Source organism: Barbus barbus (assembly GCF_936440315.1).
Source record: "Barbus barbus genome assembly, chromosome: 12".
Taxonomy (NCBI): domain Eukaryota; kingdom Metazoa; phylum Chordata; class Actinopteri; order Cypriniformes; family Cyprinidae; genus Barbus; species Barbus barbus.
This window is the reverse complement of record NC_136740.1, coordinates 5,656,887-5,677,931: the sequence shown is the minus strand read 5'-3', so window position 1 is coordinate 5,677,931 and position 21,045 is coordinate 5,656,887. Positions and strand designations below refer to the sequence as shown.

Sequence of the window (21,045 nt, the reverse complement as noted above, 5' to 3'; positions counted from 1 at the left end):
GTACTATATCAAATTCCATTTGATATAGTCAGCGTTCTCAGAACTGGATTAGGAAGAGGACACGCATGAGCCAGAACTGCATAAGCAATGTATTACCACATCTGCTTAACAAGGAAAACACAGTGTAAACATCAAATTCTGACGGTCAGGTTTCACAGCCAAGACTGTTTCTTTTACATTTGTATTACTCTCTGGATTTCTTTTGAAGTGATCATTTAGAGCAAAAGTTACATTAGTAGGCTAAATGTTACATTAAATCGAAAACATTTTGAAATGGACTCCTTTTTTTAACCTACACGGTCATACACGATCGCTTGCACCAGGGGTGCCCAGACTCGGTCCTGGAGGGCCAGTGTCCTGCAGAGTTTAGATCCAACCCCAATTAGACACACCTGAAGCAGCTAATCAAGGTCTTACTAGGCATACTGGAAACGTCCCGGCAGGTGTGTTGAGGCAAGTTGGAGCTAAACTCTGCAGGACACCGGCCCTCCAGGACAGAGTTTGGGCACCCCTGGTTTACACTGATGATAGATTTTGATCTCTTTTGAGAAAAGTATACTGCTGTACAGTACTTGCTTATATAATCATCAACAAACTTCTAAGACATGACACATTAACAGCCAATCAGAATAATTTTAATTGGCTGATATTCATATGCATTTCATTATTGTAGTGCCATAGCGTGTGTGTGTGTGTGTATAGTGTGATATTTTAAAGGCCTGTTGTGGCTGGTATTACCAACAGTGTCATGATTTGTGTGGTGTGGAATTTTACACTTTGGATTTGGTGACTGCTTCTTTTGTCTGCCTAGTCATGGATCTATTCATCGGAAGTGCAACTGAAGCATCTTGTAATTGCTGGGTTGCTGTGATACTAACTAAAGACCCAAAGTCTTTAATGCACCGTAAAGGATAGTTTGTTGTATTTTGAAGTACCTAAAAATTAGAACCATTCTGTATTTTCTAAATTAAATTTATTTGTGGCTGTTTTTTATTTCACTTAATTGTAAATACATTTTACACATTTTTATTTTTGCTAATTATTATATAAATGAATGAGGAAAGAAAATTGTCAAAATTAAGTCATAATGAAAAAAAAAAACTCTATGAAGATTGAAAGATTGCCAAATATCATTTTTATACTTATACTTTTTATACAAAACTGAAAATAATTAACAGGACCTTTGCTGCTAAATATATTCTGTAATTGTATCTATTCACATCTGCTATAAATCTATAACATTTAAATTAGGTAAAATTAGCATAGAACCATCTCTGTGTTGCTGCCTGCAATCACATCAAGAATCCTACAAATATTCACATGAATTATGAATCTCAGATGTTTAGGAAAGTGCTGCGGTGAGTTTATGTGCCATATAGTGGTTTAGAGAAGAATGAGCCCTGTTTTATATGAAAAAAAAACCCACAAGTGACAAAAATGCTTAAGATCAGTGAAGATTTATATTATAATTTACATTTTGTCAAATGTACTTAAATAGCTACATAAACCAGTATGTAAACAAAGACAGTATTTTTTTCGTTAATTTAAAGCTGAAGATGAGGTGTAGACTTTGGTCATACTTTAGGACAGAAAGTGTATGAGATAGCCTACTACTACCTCACAGCACATGTTGCTGATAAACTGTCCTACTAATATCGCTGCACAAAATCATATTAAAAACAAAGAAAAAAGTACAAACATAAGACAAAAGAAAAAAGAATCAGTGCATACAAAGGCCAAAGTGATGTGGAGTGTCCATAAACATCATCACAGACCTGCAGAGCAGACAGTTGCAGCAGCTCACACTGCACTTGCACACATCTCTGAAAGTAAATGAAAGAGTTCACTTTGGTTATCATTTCCACATTCTCATTTCTTTATCGTTTTGGTTTCAGTAATGTGCCACACATAAGTAAGAAAATGCAGTGTCAGCTAGACAGACTGCTATTCTTTGGACCACATGTAGACCTGCACATTGGGACATTTGATTTCCTCTTCAAGTAGCAAAACAAACATCACATATGCCTCTGACGTCTCTCAATTCAAGCACAGACCATACACACACACACACACACACACACACACACACACACTCTGACATTTGAGGTAACAGTTGTTGATAATATGCCCTTTTTGTATTCATTATATTGTGTAGAGCTCAACATGAAGAGAATAAATGTTATGTAAAACACGTACACATAGATATGTAACATCTGACCTCTCTTATAGTTAAAAAAAATGCCTTCAGCAAAAAGGTCTACCTCTGACTTCAAAGCCCACATTAAAAATCAACCTGAATTTGGAGAGCTCTTTGCAGTCACACATGAAATCACAGTCAACTGGGACACTATTTACAGTTACTATCCACAAAAGAATAAAGCAAAAGAAAATATATAAAACAGTAAATTACAATGATTTAACCAGTCATTGTAAACATTATTTCCACTTGTTGATTGTGAAGGATGACGCATTGAACAATAAATTAAATAGATTACGTAACAAACTAAAATAAACACCAAGAAGAGCAAATAATATTAATAACAACAATAATAATATTAATAAAAGAATATGATTGTCTTTTTAATTTGTGTAGGACATACTGGACCACTGATGGACTGGAACGATGTCTGTTAGCCCTGAGTACTCAAGTCCCTGAACATAAAGGTCATAGCCTGATTCTTAGAGAAGAATTATGTATACTTGTGGCTGTCCATAACCTGGCCTAGAGAGCTAGTCAGGCAAATGGTCAGCAAGCCTCTAGTTTGCTAGGTTTCCATGGCCTCCTCTGTCTCCTTTTTAACCTTGACAGGTAGAAGCTGGATAGGGCTGCTGCAATGAACCTTGATGACAGAGGCCTCACTGCCATGCTCGTTCAGACGATATGTAGATAATGAAGGTGGTGGGGGGTGCAGGTCTCCTCCAGTGCTACCTTTGTGATAAGAAGCCTTAAAATCCATTTCCTGCCAGAGCAGGCCAAAGATCTGTTTCTCTACCATGCTCTCCACGTCAAACCCTTCCATTTCTTCCAGTCTGTCTGCATTATCGCTGATGTCAAAGCGTTCAATTTCCTCATTCATGCGGTTGAGTTCATCTAGGCTGCAGCTGGGAGAAGGAGAGACCGCTAAGCAGTAGCCTTTGAGATGGAGCCGCAGGCTGCTGAGGTGAATGTAGTTGTGGTGGCAATGCGGGCACTGGTGTGGACGTTCTCGTGTGTGCAGCCGTTTGTGCAGCTTGAGGTGGACAAACTGTGTAAACTTGGCTGGGCAGATCTTGCACTGGTAGGGCTTTTCACCAGAGTGCAGTCGCAAATGGGTCTTCAAGTTGCTAGTGCTGCTGAAACGTTTGTGACACACCTGTGAGGTGAAAGCAGTTTTAGGATCTCATTCTTATTGGAGCAGACACCTTACAAATGTACACAGAAAAGGAAATGACTGGTTACTACTGAAACTGTTGGTATTATTTACCTGGCACTCGTGGGGTTTCTCTCCTGTGTGGACCAAATAGTGTTTCTGCAGGTGGGCCAGCTGAGTGAAACCTTTATTGCAGGTCTGACACTTAAAGGGTCGTTCACCACTATGGACTCGCAGGTGCACCTGAAAATAAAGACAGGTAAGCTAGATACTACCAAGAGTTTCTAACAGATGTTTAGCACACATATGCTATTCATCAAAAAGGAGGCACAGTTTTCTTGCTTACCTTGAGATTGGAAAGTTGACCAAAAGTCTTGGTGCAGACATTGCACTCATACTTGATCTTCCCGTTCTGCTTCTTAAGTGGGTAATCTAGACTTTTGTAGCCTGCAGAACCTTGTTTCATCTTGCTGAGATTGATCGCCTTATCCTCTGAGCGGCTGGTATTTAGGATTGCTGAGGTAGGCTTGGTAGGGACACGTCCTGTAGAGGCTGCAGAGCCGGCTGTTGGAGACCCACCAGCGGGAGTGTAGGGGTGCCCATGCCCATGCACTGGTTTATCTTTCAGAGAGGTGGCTGCAGAAAAGGCACTGGTGGCCGCTGGGAGCAGGATGTCCCTGGGAGCCGGAGAGTCAGGTGGAAGCAGAAATTGTCGACTACCCTCGGACGGAAGCATGCCAGGTGGGAAGGGTACATGAGGGGGTACCAAGCTGCTATAAAAGGGGTACATGTGTGGAAATATACCGCCCAAAGTAGGTGGCCCACTCAGACTACTAACAGGGTAGTGGGGAATGAGGTAGCGTGAGTAGTGCGGGTTAGGATAGAATGGCATGGAGCCTGCTGGTGAGTAGCCTGGGTAGTGGTTCAGGCCATGACTGTAGAGTGCTGGAGAAAAGGAGAGAAGGGTGTCTCTTGGCTCAAGGCATGCTGGTGCGGGACTGCTTTCTGGACTGCTCTCCGGACTGCTGTGTGCTGAAGGGCTGGGTTTCACTGAACACTGTCTGCGGGAGCGGTTTGGGAGGCCAAATACTGTGGTAGTCTTTAAAAAGTCTTCGTTTAGGGAAGGGCGGAGCGGATAGACAGCACTGGGGTAAAGAGGTCGGTCTGGGCTGTTGGGGCAGCGGGGACGGGTGGGAAGTGGTCTGCTGGGTACTTGCAGTACGTCTTTCAAAATCTCTGAAACGCTGTGCTCTCTTTTCACTGGGTGCTTGACTTCAGTCGCTTGCTGTGTGGCTTCAATCAGGCTCTGCTCTGTTTACACATACAAAAACAATATGTTAATAATTTTCTAACTCATTTACATTCACTGATACAGGTCCATTTGGGATAGGTTTTTTTTTTTGAGGGACTCAGCAGTTCGATTGTCCCAGAGGACACAGCTCTTCTTAAAGTAAATTTCAACAAAGCACCCCAGTGGTTCACTTAGTGTGGCAGTTTGACAAATTATCCCATGTTAGGGTCTACAGACAGGATGTGAGGCCTGACAGCCGCCCCGGTCAGGGTGGGATGGATGCACTGATACTATCTAATGGGGTTCAATGAGTGGGTGTGGGGGGACTGATGGCATCCTACTAATAGGGATCTACATGCCTAGATCTCTCCCTTTTAGAGTCCACAGAGACCAGGGATGGATTTTATTTAGTGACTGATATTACAAGAGTTCCCAAATTTCTGCAGAGCACCAAACTTAAAAGCTTTTGCAGAATTCACAATAATAAAACAGATGAAGAGTGAATTATGAATAAAAGATAAATAGAGTAATATAATTCTCAAATTTAGGCTAAATATACCCATTATAAACCACCCTGACCCTTCCACCCACTCACATTTGAAAAAAGGATTAGAAAAATGCTAATTAGAAAATTACTTTCCCATATATCTTAAATAGGCTACTTCACTGTTAATCTCCTTCAAAAGGATGTAAACAATTAAATAACTTCCTGCTTCCTGTTCACTGAACTTTCACAGGGTTAATTGTGTACAATTCAAGTGTGAATATGAGTGTGTGTATGATAAGTATCCCTTAAAAGATGTACCAGACTCTCTACTCCCCTATCCTTCTGTCCCGGCAGCTACGTGTAAACAAACTGAGAGGTTATCAGTTTTCCCCTCCCACCTCTCTTCCACAGATACCAGTTCTGTTCCTCCCTAGAGAGCTTGCCAAAAACAAACAGCCGGCGATCACAGAGATATCAATCTGTCAGCACAGCCCTGCCGCCAGGAAGTTCAACTAGTCAATGGAGTTTTTTTTTCTCTCGTGCGCACTCTTACTAGCCTCTCCTTACTCTTAAAGTGGCAAACAAATGAAGAAGTTCCTCCCACACCTCCTGAGGCAGGATGACAAAGGAATGAAGGGCCTCAAGATACATGTTGGCTGAATGTGCTGTCATTTTACACCAGACAGGACTAGTGAAATAGAAAGTCAGTGTCTAAATCAGTTTCATGTGGGAGGATGTGTCAGTCAGATCAGCCCATTCTATTAGATTGAGGTTTAAAAAAACACCAGGTTTCTTTAGGGTTGCTACTGCTCCGCTTTTAGATGCAGGGGCTATTATTCTATCAGGGGCTATAGATGCAGGGGCTATTATTCTATCAGGGGCTATAGATGCAGGGGCAGCAGACATGAGTGAGTAGGTGTAATTACAGACTTGTCTATGTGTGTGTGTTGAGCTCAAGGGGTCGGCTACATCCAGTGGCCCCAGGGTATGCGCATGACTCTGGGGAGAGGAGTCACACTGACTGGCCTGTTCACCTACCTATAATCTCCCCCTCTCCTCCATATCAATCTTTCCCTCTGTCTCGTTTTTTTTTAGCTTAGAGACTTTTATTGCTGATTTAGTATGTTGGGCAAAACAAACCTTAGTCTGCACTTTCATGTTTAAAGAACTTCCTCAAACACCAATGGCTACAACATTACACTCCTATTCTTTGTAATTAGTCTGAACAAAAACATTGTGGAGGAAGAAAGGAGAGAAACAGAGTAGTTCAAAGAATTCCGATCTTAACAGAGATGAAAGGGAAGAAGCTGGTGAGTTTGCACAATGCTTACAGGATCTATCTCTATAGTGGGAAGGGCATGTTTTTCTTGACTTAAACTGAGATAACAAGGAACAAATATCTGTCCAGGTCTATGGCAAACAGAGAGATGTCACATATATGTATTTTTGGTGAACTTACTGAGTTTTTGCATCATGATCTCTCCAGAGGCAGGGTAGTTGAGACGGCGGGCAAACTCAGGGCAGTACCAGACCAGTAGCTCCTGATCTGCAGGAATGGCCTTCACGGTGTAGAAATAGATGTTCATGCCGTTTTGGCAGGCAGCAAGGTTCTGTTCCTGCTGGGAATGAGCTGGATTCACATAACGCATCCAGTTACTCTTCTCCTCGTCCAGTCCGTCCACAAAATGATGGAACTCTCCATTTGAATATATCTAGAAAATACAATAAAGACATTTAAAACCAGGCCTTTTTTTAAATTACAATAACTTCCTTTGTCTTTATTACAATTCTCTATTCTCTAGTCCTCCAGTGTGGTTCTCGTGTCTTTGAGACAGACGAGTGGGGTTTGCTCTTATAAAGTCTCACAGTGAGTCAGCAGACGCCCCCACACTAATATTCACAGTCTCAGAGTATCTCCATCCAGCTCTCTGATGCATTCTTAGGTCTCGTCTGAAGTATGGTAGGGGGACGCCTGTCTCTGTATGTTATTTATACTAAGCTTGCAAGTTCCAGGAACACTTTCAAGACGTCACAAACAAGGTTTCCCTCTGAAACGTCAACACCACACTTCCTCTATAGCCCTTTTTCTCTATGCTTTGAAACGCTAACCAGTGACTCTGTAATCACCTGCCCTGCACCATATGGTAAAGGGCTGACAGTAACACAGGAAACAATGATATCAGTGCTGTGTCTAGTAGGTAAAGACCAGAGTTGTTCCACTTGGGGATCTTCGATTTGGCAACAATATGGAATTGACAGAAAATAAGTCAACACAAAACCAGCGCGGGTTGACTTTGCACTTTCTCCGTGACGACAGCTGTAGACGACAGCTGCAAGTCACAGAGGAGTGAGAGAAATGTTTTGTTTGAATTGTTAGTGGCATTTAATGGTAGTGTCAACTGTTGCAATGGGATTACTTTTTTTTCACTGGTCAAATAACTGCAGTGAAACAGATGATCTGTAAAGCGGACATATTCTTAAGAAAGACATTCACAGGAGCAGAACTGCAGAGTCATTCAGCACTTCCTGTCCCACACGCTCAGAGCGCTGCACAGTCAAATAAAGATTACACTACATGGAACGTATCAGTGCTCTCTCAGTCATTCAGCACCAGTGCAGCAATGCAGTTCCCAAAACAGCAGATCTTTACTCAGCAGTTTCTGATCGCTCTAAGAACATAAAGGCACTGCTTCTACATCTAGCCCATGATGTCACATAGGAAGTCAGTCAGTGGAACAGGAAGTGACCCGGTATTTTTTTTTTCTTGTCCACTCCTAATTTACTGAAAGATTCTGAAACAAAACATCTCACCCGCCAGAAGTACTTCCTGTTTGCATCTTTGGGGACATTTTCTGCAGTGTAACTTTCTCCCACAAGGGGGCCAAACCGTGTGCCTTTGGGGATGTATTCTCCGCTTACTACACCAATAACCTGGTTAAAAAAGTAGGAAAACAGGTGGTTAAAAAAGAGGTAGATGAAGTTGAAAGCACAGTATCTTAGGTTCACAATTCAATCATTTTCTGAAAAATAATTCATTAAATTATCTTGACAGCATTAGCAAGACTGTGTGTGTGTGTGTGTTTATGTGGTTTATGAGGACACAAATTTGTATAATGACATGGGTATGACAGAGGTATTACAATATGAAGGTGGTTTATGAGGACACTGCCTATGTCCCCGTAATTCAAAAGGCTTAAAAAAACATACTAAATGGTGTTTTTTTGAAAATCTAAAAATGCACAAAGCCTCCTGTGAGGGCTAAGTTTAGCTGTAGGGTTGGTGTAAGGCAATAGCACACACAGTTTGTTCAGTATAAAAACCATTACGCCTATGGAGAGTCCCCATAAACCACAGAAACCAACATGTGTGTGTGTGTGTGTGAGAGAGAGAGAGAGGGGTAATTAATTGACAGTCAGCCAGATGTGCACACTTGAAAGACATGGAGCCATGCCTCTCTTCACCCGTCACCTCTCCTGACAGCCACAGGAAGCTAAAGGTCATCAAGGTTGTGTCCTAAGGCTGAGAGAGACTATTCGTTTGTCCCGTTTCACCTCTTATTATCCGCACAGACACTTCTGAGGAGGTGATCACCAAAGCTTAACCATTTAATCATACAGGTGCTTTATTTGATAGCAATATTAATATATTTAGGGCCACACTGAATTTATAGTTTAAATTGATTCGGCAAAATGGATTCACATAAGTAAATGTACTAAACAGAGATGGGAATTTTAAAATCAAAGCCAAAATATTAATTTTTTTTTTTAACTACAACTCGACCATTCTCCTACCTAAAGATCTCCTCACCCAAACTTCTACTTTTCAACTTATTAATCGTTCTCTCCATCAATACTCTTTCATCATCATAATCTTCCTCTGTGAAACACATGACTTCACTCACTCTCTTCCTGTTTGAATCTCAGGTGTTTCTTGAAGAAAGAGGGTTAACTCTTTATCACCTCATAAGTACGTGAACCTCACAGGAAGAGATAAGACAGACAGAGCGACTGATGAAAAAATCTATAACCCTGTTCCTATTGATCTATAATCACTTTCAAAATAAGAGAGGCTTAATCCTATTCAAAGTTTCTGCCGTCATTAGCGCTAGAAAGGTGGAAAGTAGTGTGTTTGTGGATTGTCATGGACACAGACATGGCAGTCTGCTGCAGATAAAACAGGTTTGATAGATGGCACTCGGGTGCTTGAGGAGCTTGTCATGTGGTGCTCTGATGTATGGATGTTTGTGTTAGCTGAGTAACAATGTGAGCTAGAAATTATTAAGCACACAGACATAGACAGGGACGTTTTTAGTTCAACAAAAGTTTAAAAACTGGCCTGACAGTGCTGATAAAGAAGATTAATGCCAGTTATGTGATCAGTAGGTGCGGCTTTATGGAGATGCTGTTTAAACAAGAATCACAACCATCTGAAGTTCTGCTGAAACCCGCTCCTTGCAGTTTGATAATGTGACACTCTCAGCCAGGTTTGCAGATTTACTGTCAGTACACTCATACAAGCAGACAACAATTATTAGCAGATGGCATGCAGTACTGCTGTTGTAACCCGATGAATAGCGTGGCACATTTCAAAAAGGAAACCTCGAGGCCATGAGTTCATCATGCGTAATGCCGATGCATATGAGATGGTGTGTGAGCATTGTGTCATACCTCTTTAGAGTCTGCTGGGTGTTTGAAGGCCAGGTTTCTGGGTAAGGACGCTTCGGCCCGGGTGAGTTCTGTGTTCTCCAGAGGACCCTCCCAGGTGTGGTCTTTTACGATGTACGTGCATTTCTCCTCAAACTCTTCCTCCGTCCATTTTGACATGTCTACATCCTCTACATCCATCTTGAGCTCCTCATTGTCCACGGTGTAGGGTCCTCCCTCAGTAGTCAACATGGCCGAGCTGTGATGAGAAGCAGCCTGAGAAAGGAAAAAGCATTAGAATTAAATGACTGGTCAGATCAGAGAACCAGAGAACTAAATATTATCTTAGTAAAACTACGTAAATTATCTAGTTTCTTTAAAACTTCGGTGATGCACAAATATTTGTTTATAGTAAAAAAATATAATTAATTATAATTTAAATATTTTTGCCTAAATTAGAGCTTAATTGTTTACACAACATTAAAACTAATAAGTTTCTTTCTACACGTAGAACAGAAGTGCTCTTAAAGTAAATTAAAGACAACAGCCGTCCCGACCCGCTCGTAAGGTCAGAACTGATCTCAGTCTCTCTTCTCATGTCCTACTCTTCATTTCTGTCTATCAACATGCGTCTTACCCTCTCCCTGTTTTCTTCCCTGAGTGAAAAAATAGGCACAAATGGAGGAAAACAGAGGAAGGAAGTCCCGTCTGCATCTGAATGTAGCTAAAATTGGAATCAGAGTGGCAGAGCAACGAAACCATCAATCCATCCCAGAGAATGTGTGTGTGAGAAATGGAAACAAAAGAGGAAAAACTTTGACGCAAAGTGATCCAACCAATCTTCAACGAAAATTCAAAAGGCAAAACATGTAGTTACCTGTTCAGGACTAAAAATAAACTTCTCTGAGAATGTTTTATTAAATCTCTTAAAATTATTTTCATGTATTTTTAAAAGTGCATTTTAAATTAAACTAAAAACTTAATTTAAAACTATTTGTTCTTATAATTACAAATGTTTGTAGTTCATTTGAATTTAAAGTTTACAGAATTAATACATTTTATGTTTCAAAACAGACAGTAATGTGAAATGTACAAAACTGCAAGTGATTTGCATAAAAGTTGATTTGTGATGAAAATAAATTGTAGTTGAGCATTGTCTAGTATACTAACATTTTATATTTTTTTTCAAGAAGATCAGAAAATACTTATGTTTTTTTTGTTAGAAAGAATTGTGCGTAGGACAGCTGTAGACCCAAAACTCATAACGAAACTGAAAAACTCTACATTAACAAACATGGAAATCAGATTTATGCATACTAAATATGCACGCACAATATAAAACTATATATTATGTTTGATAAGAAAAAAATATATACTACTTTTAAGTGAAATCCTTAAATGTTTAGTTTCAATTTAATAAAACTATAAACTATTGTTAAACAGAGAAATATTTTTCTAAGAATTAAATACAGAAATTATTTTCTACGAATTTTTATTTTAAATACTAAAATAAATGAAAATGCCTAAATTATCACAGTCAAGAATTGTACCTTTAAAAAAATAATAATAATGAACTAGAAAGCCCCATTAAAACGTTTTTTCTATACCTCAAAACAATCACACCACATAGAATTAACAACCACTAAATAACTGAATAAGCACTAAATATTTCATTTATGAAATAATAGAAACAATCAGTTCCATTGTAAAACACACCCTCTGCTTTACACAGAAATAAATGCAGAACACACAAGAACACAGTTTAGAGAAATGTCACTTACCAGGACGCTCTGGTCCCAGCCACACATAGAGGCTGTGTGTGATCTCTCCCCTGAGTGTGTGTGTATATGTTTGGGACAGGTGCAGCTCACAGTTCTCCTGTCTTGTCCCACTGCTAGTCCAGATGGTAAGTGACTTCTCCTGCAAGTGCCTGAGATTGACTGACTGCTTGAGCATGTTTGTCTGACTTGTTGAAGGTACTTTGGCCCTGCCCACTATCTCCTCCCACCTCAGTGTCACTGACTCCACCTCCAGAGTACATGATCTAACAATTACTCCACTGCTACACACACACATTATTGAAGAGAAAATAATTAACAAACAATAAAAAAACTTGTGCACTAACCACCTGAAATTTCCTTTCTTTTGACCTTTTTTTGTGCCCTTTTTGTCTTTAAATATACTTCTATTAAAAAGTTTATACTGTAGTAAAATGTACTTTTTAAATAATTATATTATAAATATAAATTTTAATCAGTGTGCATTTTCTTTTTTCATTATATTATATAATTTTTTTTTTATGATCAAAACAGAAATCCAAAAATAATACTATATTTTAATTTCATTTCAATTTATGCAATGTTCTTGTATATATATATATACACAAAACACAGACTCTGACAAAAGAAGAAAGTGAACAAAATAGTCTTTGAATTATTGAGACGCACAACACAAGACTGTTTTGACCCAAACCCCCAGAGGTACGTTCTTGTTTGAAGAGGAAAGTGAACATGTTGATGCGTCTTCCCCTCGCTCTCATCCTGTGAAGGAAGGACGTCCTGTGACGGTGACTCAATGACTATTGCCGTTTACTGGGAGCTTACTGACGTCCCTGTTCCTCTTTTATCCCCCATTTTGCATTCTTTCCCACAATACTTACCCTCTCTGGTGCATTATTCATTCTTAAGAGCACTTCTACAAACTCAAATTCTGGGTTCTTACATGTTGATCATTCAAAATCTTAAAATCAGAGAAACTTCTCTTGTAAACACTTCCCTTTCAGTAGGAGAATATGAAGTAGTAATGAAGGATTCTTGCCTGCCCCTCTGCAGACATACTCAAAAACAGTCATTACACACAAAAACACTCTCACCCACCCGAAATTCAGCTGGTGACAAAGTGCTGACCACATCAGTCGCAGCCTACTATTTCCTGGCAGCAGACTACCCAGAAGATTGTTGTAGCCCCAAGGGCTACCCAGAACCCGCTCAGCCCACAACCCACCCCAATCTGGTCCACAGCTGTTTCCACTGGAACCCACTCAATAAGAAGTCCAGGAAGCACCAGCACCAAACCACTGAAATTCACCTTCAAACGAAAGAGCTGAAACTGGGACCTGCCAGCAAGCTGGATTCGAGAGAAGAGAGTTTGTCTCAGCCAAGGCCATTCCCAATAAGATCCACTTTAAGAGACTTCAAACCCATAAAAGGGCTGAACCCTCAAGGGCTTGATCAGACACCTTCTCTTTCTCTGGACAAGCTGAGGCCAGGGGGCAGGGAGGACTCTCTCAACTCTGAAGTCAAATTCAAATGGACTTTTTTACTGTCTATGTAAAGGGTTTAATGTGGCCTGAAAGAAAACCAGTTAAACAATAGCGGGCAGAAGAACATCAACAGCGCTGTTAGTTTTACAGACAGCTCATAACATCCCTACACCGCAGAGGAAGATACGCAGTGCAAAAACTTATTGCGGCATAAATAGAAATGCTCCGATTTGAAATAAGGAAAGACAAATTTGTGCAGCGTAATTGCTTACATCCTTAAAACTGCAAACATAGAAGTTGCTGACAACCACATCCAATCTGCCGCTAGTCCTCTGCAGCCAGAGACTGATACGTGAAACCAGTGTGTTTTTTTAATCTAATTTCTTTCTCTCAACCAACAACACAGCCCTTCTAAAACAGTGTAAACACTGTTATCTTCTTTAAAATCGTTTAATCAGGGCTCTCTCTCTCTCTAAATAGAATGAATACTTAGTTAAAAGAAAGCTAGTGTACATTTCCTTTGCTTGTGTGTGTGGCTGTTATTCTAAGAACATCCCACCACAACTGAAATATTAAGCAAAGCATATTGAGCCATGGCACCTGGATTGAACCGAGTCTGAAGGTTCGAGTGTGTGTGTGTACACACGTGTTAGAGAAGCTGATCTGCACGTGTGCCGCTTGTTCTGCAGATGACACCCCTCCCAACCCTTTGCATGTGGGGTAACGGGGCAACAGAGCTCTAATCCCTCCGCTTCAACTCCACTTCCTCAAACCAGCCATCTGGAGATATGTCTGTCTCCTTACAACATTTACCACAGTGGGGGCGGCGAGGTGATTAATACAGACAGAGACTATCTAAACTAAAAGAGGACCATGCTAAATGTGGCGCATGTGTTATTAAACTGTTTATATTAATTCTCAAGATTCATCTATATTACCTAAACCCTTTACAGTGACAGTGGCTTGAGGGTTTGCTGACATGACACGCCATTTAGGTAGAAAAGAGTTCTGACCTAAGAATGAAAATTCAGGGAAATGTTACTGCTTTTAAGAGAGAGAGAGAGAGAGAGAGAGAGAGAGAGAGAAATCAGCTCCACAAAAACTGACAATGACTAAATTTATATTGATCATATTGTTCATTCTATAAGGATTATTGCACTTAATACAATTGCAATATATACATGGAAATTGCAATATTTTATATCATTGCAGTTGATTAATTTATTTGACAAAGTACAACAAATTTAAACTGATATTTTTTTCTGGTAACACTTTATTTTAAGGTGTCCTTGTTACACATGTTACATGTACGTACTATTATAATAACAATAAATTATGCATAATTGCAAGTAACCCTAAGCCAAACCCTAACCCTAACCTTAACCATATAGTAAGTACATGTAGTTTATTAATATTACTCAGTACTTAAATGCATAATTACACTCTTACAAGGACACCTTAAAATAAATTGTCAACTTCTTTTTTCTTCTTTTACTGAAAAATTTAAACTGAATTGAAAATTCAAAGAAATTGCTAAAGTTTTAAAAGTCATAAATACCATGCATCAAGAATCATTACAAAATTAAGACTGGACATTCACTTATTTAGTGACATTTATATCAAAATATTTTCAGCAAGAAATACAATAATGTATTAAAACAAATTAATAATGTATTAGAATTGTGTCCACACTTGTGAAAAACTTGTTATAGACCATAGACTTGTTATAGACATCTTAAGTGATGAAAATATGATCAGTTTTGGTGCTAACAAATCAAGAAAATAAAAAGTGTCCATATCATGACTTACTGAAGATTAAATTTAATATGATTAGTTTGTTGACTAGATACAATAATTAAATGAAATATAGATATATACATTTTAAGTACATTTATAATAAATGACAATCTGTTTGTTTTACCTGCTGGCTTCCATAAACGTCTGTGAATGATAGCGATGGTTTAATCCTACAGATATACACACAGGTTCAGACATCTCTGTTCACACACACACACACACACCTCCACCCAAAGCAGCCTCATTAGGATTAACTGAAGACATTAAGAAAGCAAACAATTCAGCAGGAGAACAAAATTCAAGATAAAGCAAAAGTTTGAAGTATTTAACTTCCCATTCAGCTCCAGAGAAAACAATAATCAAAATCTCATCAATACTTGGTATAATGAATTAAACATTATATAATGTTACATTTTTGCCTCAACTTTTGCATACATTTTCAATTTTATCGTTGTTATGATGAGAGCTTATTTAAATCCGGCCAGACATTTGGGTTTGACTGTAGTTAACTGAAATTAGTTTGTTGTAGACACACAAACATTCGCACAGGCATTAACTGCAGCGTTATGCTGAGCTGATAATAGTGTCCATGTTGAATGAGTTTGCCCCACCGGCACAGTTCCCCTCCTCTCTGCATCTCAGATCTTTACACAAAACAGACATAGTGTTCCTGACCACCCCCTGACACACACACACACTCAAACATCTTACCATCAAAGCAGCAGAGAAAAGTGTGTAGGATGAACAAAGTCAGACACATATGCTCTTCTCTTTACTCTCCAGTGGCTTCATCAGCATTCAGGGGAAAATGCTTTAAGAAAAACATTTAACCTGATTTGCAAAAGATGATCAGAAAAAGAACTGCTGTTATCTCCTATTATTTATCTCAACACACACATACAGTGAGTAGGGGAGCCCTTTGGCCCATCAGCATGCTGTGAAGTACTGTGAATGTGTGTATGAGAATGTTAGGAAATATTTAGTTTGAATCTCACAGTCTCTAGTTTGAGTCTCGCAAAAAACTGCCAGAAGTCTGCACACCTCCACCTGCGACATGCAGTGAAATTAATTCTCAAAAAAAAAAAAGAAACATATGCAATCTATTAAAAATAGCAATTAAGAACAACAGAATTAATCTAAAATAAATATAATAACAGGTGTATTACAGGAAGTATTGTGAAGTGACCTGTATTGGATATATGAAAACGAGAGCATCAGATAGGACATCAGGGCGAGGTACAGTAACTATAATGAAGCTATTTGACTTTTAAAAGATTCAGGGTCACTGACTGTTTATTGTAGCTCAAATAATAGATCCATGTGTGAGAAAACACACATCACTTATTATATGGATCGGGTGCCTTGAGACAAATCCTCATGATAACCAAATATGATGGATTATGGTTACAAATCAGTAAAGGTTTTTAAAGTACTGCAGTTTTCATACTTATGATTATTTGAGTATTCCTGCTTACCAGACAGTTTTAATTTTAGAAACTGTCACAAATACGTTGTATAGTGCAAAATAGCTCTACATGTTCTGAATGAAACTCCTAGCATTGTGTTGCGTTCAATATGCTGACTGTTTAATGATAAATGTCACGTTTATAACTGTTTGTATGTGTTTGCCTGATGACGGTCTTCTGACCGAAACGTTGCTTTTTAAACATTTAAAATAAAGGGATTAACAGTGTGCAGATCTTTCTTCTACTTCTTCTGATCCGACTTTTTGATCTTGCACCTGATGCGTACCTTCTTCTTTTTTTCACGCTTATAACTGTTGACATAACTCTTCTGGTGTAGATAGTGGTGTGGATAGCCTTAATCACCTTAAAATGACATATGATGAGTTTTTGGGATCAGAATTGTGTGTTAGTCAAGTCAAGTCACCTTTATTTATATAGCGCTTTTAACAATGTAAAATGTGCCAAAGCAACTGCACAATATCAAAAAAAGGAAAATAGTGTGTCAATAATGTAAAATGAAAAGATAAAAAAAAAAGATTTTCAGTTTTCAGCATTTCATTATTGAATTCAGTGATGTCATCATCCAGCTCAGTTCAGTTTAAATAGTATCTGTGCAATCAGGTCGACGATATCGCTGGAAATGAAGTGTCCCCAACTAAGCAAGCCAGAGGCGACAGCGGCAAGAAACCAAAACTCCATCGGTGACAGAATGGAGAAAAAAACCTTGGGAGAAACCAGGCTCAGTCTGGGGGGCCAGTTCTCCTCTGGCCAAACGAACCAGCAGTTCAATTCCAACTGCAGCAAAGTCTGATTGTAAAGGCTCAACTGGTTCCAGTGGTCTTTCCCGATGGCTGTCTAAGTGGCGGGGTCCTCACTGGGGATCTGTCTCTGGCGCTCATCTCAGTGTGCTGGTCTCCTCTGACGTTCAGGGCTGTAGAGGTCGTCTCTGGGTGCTGATCCACCATCTGATCTGGATACGGACTGGATCTGGTGACTGCAGTGACCATCTGGGCTGGATACGGACAGGATTGGGTGGCTACGGTGACTGGGGATATGTCCCCGGGGCTCATCCAGGTGTCCGGCCTCCGCCGACGATTAGGGCCACATACATCATCTCCCGGCGCCGATCCACCATCTGATCCGGACACGGACTGAGAAACAGAATAGAAACAGACAAATATTAGCGTAGATGCCATTCTTCTTATGATGTAACGAGTACATCATGTGTTATGGGGACTGTTTCCGGTTCCGGTTGATCTAATTAATGCAGCCTAACAATCCTTTAACGGATTTGAATAATAGAAGTGTATTAGTGTGTTAAGTTATGTGTAAACCAGGTTAAAGAAATGTGTCTTTAATCTAGATTTAAACTGACAGAGTGTGTCTGCCTTTCGAACAGTATTAGGTAGATTGTTCCAGAGTTTGGGTGCTAAATAGGAAAATGATCTGCCACCCGCAGTCGATTTTGATATTCTAGGTATTATCAAATGGCCAGAGTTTTGAGAACGCCGCAGACGTGGAGGACTATAATGTGATAAGAGCTCGCTCAAGTACTGAGGAGCTAAGCCATTCAGGGCTTTATAAGTAATTAACAAGATTTTAAATGTTTGATGGGGAGCCAATGCAGTGTTGACAGAACCGGGCTAATATGGTCATACATCCTGGTTCTAGTAAGAACTCTAGCTACTGCATTTTGTAATTTGTTGATCAAGCGTGCAGAACAACCACCCAATAAAGCATTACAATAGTCTAACCTTGAGGTCATAAACGCATGAATTAGTATTTCTGCATTTGACGTTGAGAGCATAGGTCGCAATTTAGATATGTTTTTGAGATGGAAAAACACAGTTTTACAGATGCTAGAAACATGGCTTTCAAATGAAAGATTGCTATCGAACAGCACACCTAGGCTGATGAAGAAGAATTGACAGAGCAGCCGTCAAGTGCTAGATAGTGTTCTAGGTTATTACATGTGGGGTTTTTAGGTCTGATAATTAACACCTCTGTTTTTTCAGAATTTAGCAGTAAGAAGTTACTCGTCATCCAGTTTTTTATATCGGCTATGCATTCCGTTAGTTTCTCAATTTGGTGCGTTTCACTGGGCCGCAAAGAAATATTGAGCTGAGTATCATCAGTATAACAGTGAAAACGAACATCATGTCTCCTGATAATATCTCCCAAGGGTAACATGTAAAGCGTGAAAAGTAACGGCCCTAGTACTGAGCATTGAGGTACTCTGTACTGCACTTGTTGTGATCGATATGATACCTCTTCATTCACTGCTACGAGCTGATGGCGTTCAGATAAGTACGATTTGAACCATGCTAATGCACTTCCACTAATGCCAACAAAGTGTTCTAGTCTATTCAAAAGAATGTTGTGGTCAATAGTGTCGAACGCAGCGCTAAGATCCAGTAGAACTAATAAAGAGATACAACCACGATCAGATGATAGAAGCAGGTCATTTGTAACTCTAATGAGAGCAGTCTCAGTACTACGATACGGTATAAATCCTGACTGGAATTCCTCACAAATACTATTTTTCTCTAAGAAGGAATATAATTGCGAGGATACTACCTTTTCTAGTATCTTTGACAGAAAATGGAGATTTGAGATCGATCTGTAATTAACTAAATATTTGGGGTCAAGTTGTGTTTTTTATGAGAGGCTTAATAACAGCCAATTTGAAGGTTTTGGGGACATATCCTAATGACAGTGATGAATTAATAATAGCAAAAGAGGATCTATGACTTCTGGAAGCAGCTCTTTTAGTAGTTTAGATGGAATTGGGTCTAACATACATGTTGTTGGTTTAGATGATTTAACAAATTTATACAATTCTTCCTCTCCTATAGTAAAGAATGAGTGAAATTGTTCATCAGGGGATCTATAGTGCACTATCTGATGCGATATTGTAGCTGACGGCTGCATGGTTACAATTTTATCTCTGATAGAATCGATCTTGGAAGTAAAGTAGTTCATAAAGTCATTACTGCTGTGCTTTTGGGAAATGCCAACACCTGTTGATGCTTTATTTTTCGTTAATTTAGTGACTGTATTGAATAAATATCGGGGGGGTTATGCTTGTTTTCTTCTAGAAGAGACGAAAAGTAATCAGATCTAGCTATTTTGAATGCTTTTCTGTAGGATAGGGTATTTTCCCGCCAGGCTATACGAAATACCTCTAGTTTTGTTTTCCTCCATCTGCGCTCCATTTTCCGGGCTGCTCTCTTGAAGGTGTGAGCGTGCTCATTATACCACGGAGTCAGACTGTTTTCTTTGATCATCCTTAAGCGTAAAGGAGCAACTGTTTCTAAAATGTTAGAAAAGAGAGAGTCCATAGTTTCTGTTATATCATCAAGTTTTTCTGCGCTGTTGGATATGCTGAGGAATTTAGATAAATCAGGACGATTACTTACAAAGCAGTCTTTTGTGGTAGAGTTGATGGTTCTACCATACTTGTAACAAGGAGTAGAATTTACAGTTTTAGCTATGTGGAGTTTACACAAGACTAGATAATGATCTGAGATATCATCGCTTTGCTACAGAATTTCAACACCACTAACATCAATTCCATTGACAGTATTAAATCTAGAGTATGATTTCAACAATGAGTAGTCCGGAAACGTGTTGTCTAACCCCAATAGAGTTCAGAATGTCTATGAATGCTGATCCTAATGCATCTTTTTCATTATCGACATGGATATTAAAATCTCCAACAATTAAGACTTTATTTGTAGCCAGTACTAACTCAGATAGAAAATCAGCAAATTATTTAATAAAGTCTGTATGACAAAGCCAGTACAAACATCACAGGGGATTTATCACTAACACGTGTTTCTCTAGATAATGTTATATGCAGCATCTGGTTTTAGCCATGTTTCTGTCAAACAGAGCAAATCTAGGTTATGATCATTGATCAAATCATTTACAAAAAGTGCTTTTGTAGAAAGGGACCTGATATTCAGTAAGCCAAGCTTTATCAATTGTTTCTCTGTATTGTAAAAAAAAATTATTTGTTGAACATAAATTAAATTGTTACTCTTAATTTGGTTTGGACATTTTCTGTATTTTCTAGTTCGGGGAACAGATACAGTCTCTATAGTGTGATATCTGGGTGAAGGAGTCTCTATGTGCTGAGAATTAACTGACTTCTGTGACATGAGCCGGCTAGCAGATGGTCGGTTTAGCCAGTCTGTCTGCTTCCTGACCTGGGCCCCAGTTAGTCAAGTACGAACTCTAAGACTATGTGCCATATTTCTAGAGAGAAGAGCGGCACCACCCCAGGAGGGATGAAGACCATCTCTTTTCAACAGGTCAGGTCTGCCCCAAAAACTCTTCCATTTGTCTATAAAGTCTATGTTATTCTGCGGGCACCACTTAGACATCCACCCATTGAGTGACGACAGTCTGCTATGTATCTCATCACCCCGGTAAGCAGGGAGCGGACCAGAGCATATTACAGTGTCTGACATCGTACTTGCAAGTTCACACACCTCTTTAACATTATTTTTAGTGATCTCCAACTGGCGAAGTTGAACATCATTAGCGCCGACGTGGATAACAATCTCACTGAATTTATGTTTAGCATTAGCCAGCACTTTTAAATTTGCCAAGATGTCAGGCACTCTGGCTCCCGGTAAACAATGGACTATGGTGGCTGGTGTCTCTATTTTCACGTTCCATGCAATAGAATCGCCAATAACTAGAGCACTTTCATCAGGTTTCTCAGTGGGTGCCTCACTGAGT

The 21,045-nt window shown here is 39.4% G+C and overlaps 1 protein-coding gene across 1 annotated transcript; it reads right to left on the bottom strand.

Annotated features, from left to right (window-relative positions):
* Positions 1-1,445: 1,445 nt before the first annotated feature.
* Positions 1,446-11,594, bottom strand: LOC306877832 (PR domain zinc finger protein 1-like). Its single transcript, XM_079429817.1, has 7 exons — positions 11,553-11,594; positions 9,796-10,047; positions 7,940-8,059; positions 6,588-6,840; positions 3,697-4,661; positions 3,465-3,593; positions 1,446-3,353 (listed from the first exon to the last, which is right to left on the bottom strand). The coding sequence occupies exons 1-7, from the start codon at positions 11,577-11,579 to the stop codon at positions 2,766-2,768; spliced, it is 2,334 nt and encodes a 777-aa protein (XP_079285943.1). The 5' UTR covers positions 11,580-11,594; the 3' UTR covers positions 1,446-2,765.
* Between the last annotated feature and the right edge of the window lie 9,451 nt (positions 11,595-21,045).

Excerpts from the sequence above, each read along its gene's own strand:
- LOC306877832 (XM_079429817.1), bottom strand. The coding sequence starts at position 11,579 with ATGTGTGGCTGGGACCAGAGCGTCCTG. Across the intron at positions 8,060-9,795 it reads ACCCAGCAGACTCTAAAGAG|GTTATTGGTGTAGTAAGCGG; the intron begins GTATGACACAAT and ends TTTTTTAACCAG. Across the intron at positions 6,841-7,939 it reads ACAGGAAGTACTTCTGGCGG|ATATATTCAAATGGAGAGTT; the intron begins GTGAGATGTTTT and ends TGTATTTTCTAG.